Source organism: Arachis ipaensis, chromosome B02 (genome assembly GCF_000816755.2).
Source record: "Arachis ipaensis cultivar K30076 chromosome B02, Araip1.1, whole genome shotgun sequence".
In the NCBI taxonomy this organism is placed as follows: Eukaryota; Viridiplantae; Streptophyta; class Magnoliopsida; order Fabales; family Fabaceae; genus Arachis; species Arachis ipaensis.
This window is the reverse complement of record NC_029786.2, coordinates 104,940,525-104,943,143: the sequence shown is the minus strand read 5'-3', so window position 1 is coordinate 104,943,143 and position 2,619 is coordinate 104,940,525. Positions and strand designations below refer to the sequence as shown.

Sequence of the window (2,619 nt, the reverse complement as noted above, 5' to 3'; positions counted from 1 at the left end):
CCTCTTAATTAGTTAATTAATTATGTTATTTAATATAATAATTATTTTAATTTCAATTATATCACTATGTATGGTTTTAATTAATTTTGTTACATTTGGTGTGGCAGGGCATTCCTTGGAAGTGTAAGCGATTATTGTGCTCATCATGTCAAAATCCCAATCGTTATTGTGAAGCCACCACCAGAGGATCAAACTAAAAAGCAACACTAATGCCATTTTCTGCTTATGTTTCAGTCATGTTATATATTTTTATGTATGTCTTCAAGTCTTAGTATATGACTTCTTTTTTTTTTAAAAGACTTTCTCTTTCGGTTGTGTTTGGATTCGCTTCATGCCTACTCCATATATAAGCAGTGTAACTAGTTTCATTTTCAATGATTTGTAATAATTAATAAGGGATGCACATATGAAAATTTGTTGTACTGTGTTGTGGTTTATTTTGCTACTTTTTCTTTTTTATTTGTTGTTATGATTTAGGGTGTTTAATTTGGCTTAGTTTTTGAATTAAAAAAAGTTTTTTTTTGTCATTTTTTTTTACCAAAAAATAGGAGATTCGAACTCGCAACCTTTTAATTGAGTATGGGGAGACTATGCTATTTGAGCTATTACTCATTGGCTTTTTGTCATTTTGTTGCTAGTTTATTTTTATTTTTTTTTTTATTAATGTTATATCTAAGTATTCTTAAAANNCTTCTATAAATTATATAAATTACATTCTGAAGTTTGAAATCAGAGCTTATGGAAGTGAATGACAACTCTATACATATTTAACATAAATATAAAAAGAAAAAACAATTGAATAAGAATGATGATCAACATCTATAAATTAAATAACAATAACGTATAAGACCTCAGAATTTTTTTGTTCCATGAAAATTAAGGTCCCATGTTGGCTTGCAAACCGTGTCAAATATCTGGTAATTTATATTGAACAATTGAAATACACTCACGAATGAAATTCTATCAAACTTATGCCCAAAAAAAAAAAAAAAAGATTAAACAAAATAGTGTTTATCCCTGTGCCATTTTTGCATGCAACATTATCGTTAACACGCATGGTAGCAACATTACACGTATTCTCAATTTTCTACGTGCATCCAACATTTGCACACAGCAGAAGCTGCCAGGTCTGAAAAACATTTACAAAATGAAATGACACAAAAGCCCTTGGCAAAGAGATAGGGGCCAAATAATCATTACAAGATGGCATGTTTTTATCACCTTATTAGTGTGCATTATATGTTACATATATGTGCATAGTGTTAATAGCATACATATAAAATAACATAGGCATAACAAAGAAAGAAGCAAAGAGTGTGTGAATTGAATTAGTATGATGGAGAAAACGAGTGCTACTACTACCAAAGTTGTTGAAGAAGGTGGGGGTGGTGGTGGTAGGGAAGAGAGGAGGATGAAGATGAAGGTGATGGTGGCAATTGATGAGAGTGAGGGAAGCTTCTATGCACTTAAATGGGCCCTAGAAAACCTATTTGAGAACATGGCTTCTAAGTGTTATGCTTCAACAGCAGAAGAAGCACATGCAGGGATGGTTGAGAATGAAGGAGGAATGGTGTTTCTTGTTCATGTTCAACCAAGATTTGCTGAGTATGGTTACCCTATCATTGGTCCTAATGGTTTGTCATTCATAATCTACTTCTAATTGCATACTTATTAATTATTATTAGGTGACACAGTTGTTTTTATGTGAAGTTGATAATTAAAAATCGTTAAATACTTATTTAATTAAACTTATTAAACAACTGTATGTGAGTGTATATTTAATGACAATAATTATAATGAGAATTATATTATTGACAACAATTTTTGCAATATCAGTTGAGGATTACGTGAGGAAATCACAGGAAGAAGCATCTGCAGCCATACTCTCACGTGGGTTGCACATGTGCAAAGACAAGAAGGTAAATATCTAAATCATGCATTTCTAATTAACATATATTGCTGTATTACACATAAATCTGTGGAATAAATAGGTGAAAGCAGAAACAGTAATTCTAAGGGGAGATCCAAGAGAAATGATATGTCAAGCTGCAGAGCAAGTGCATGTGGATCTTCTTGTTGTTGGTAGCAGGGGTCTTGGCACTATTTCAAGGTACTAATATTCTAATCAACCTACTAAATCATTTCATGCAAGAAATATTTAAATAGTTGTGATTTGTGTTGAGATGAAATGAAAGACAAAACACATGAATCATGCTTGTTGTCTGTGGTTGCAGATTGTTTATAGGAAGTGTAAGTGACTATTGTGCTCATAATGCAAAAGTTCCAATCCTTATTGTGAAACCACCTATCAAGAAGGATACCAAAGAGACACAAACAAGTGCAGTTAATGCATGATCAGTCATCACTTTCTGAATCAAGAGTGTAAATCATCAAAACTGGTTGTTTCAACTATATACTTAATATGTAAGAATAAGTTTGATGTATGTGAACCATATATATGTGCTACAATCCTAAAATGAATTGCAGATGTTGCAATGTTGTCACATAAGAGCAGTTAGTTAATAATGTGTATGTGAAGAAATTAGAAAGTAAATCCTGTATGTTTTCTTCTAGGTTTGTATTATTGCATTAAAATTAATGTGCAATCTTTGTATCATT

At 31.4% G+C, this 2,619-nt stretch overlaps 2 protein-coding genes across 2 annotated transcripts in view; both read left to right on the top strand.

Moving 5' to 3' along the window:
* LOC107626218 (universal stress protein YxiE) overlaps positions 1 to 443 on the top strand; it is a gene marked incomplete in the record, with an annotated part of 2,035 nt that extends 1,592 nt beyond the window's left edge. Inside the window, 1 exon segment of the mRNA XM_016329047.2 lies at positions 108 to 443. Within this exon segment, the coding sequence (XP_016184533.1) occupies positions 108 to 210 (103 nt within the window).
* On the top strand, positions 1,209 to 2,619 carry LOC107626217 (universal stress protein A-like protein). Its single transcript, XM_016329046.2, has 4 exons — positions 1,209 to 1,634; positions 1,837 to 1,919; positions 1,992 to 2,110; positions 2,235 to 2,619. The coding sequence occupies exons 1-4, from the start codon at positions 1,334 to 1,336 to the stop codon at positions 2,353 to 2,355; spliced, it is 624 nt and encodes a 207-aa protein (XP_016184532.1). The 5' UTR covers positions 1,209 to 1,333; the 3' UTR covers positions 2,356 to 2,619.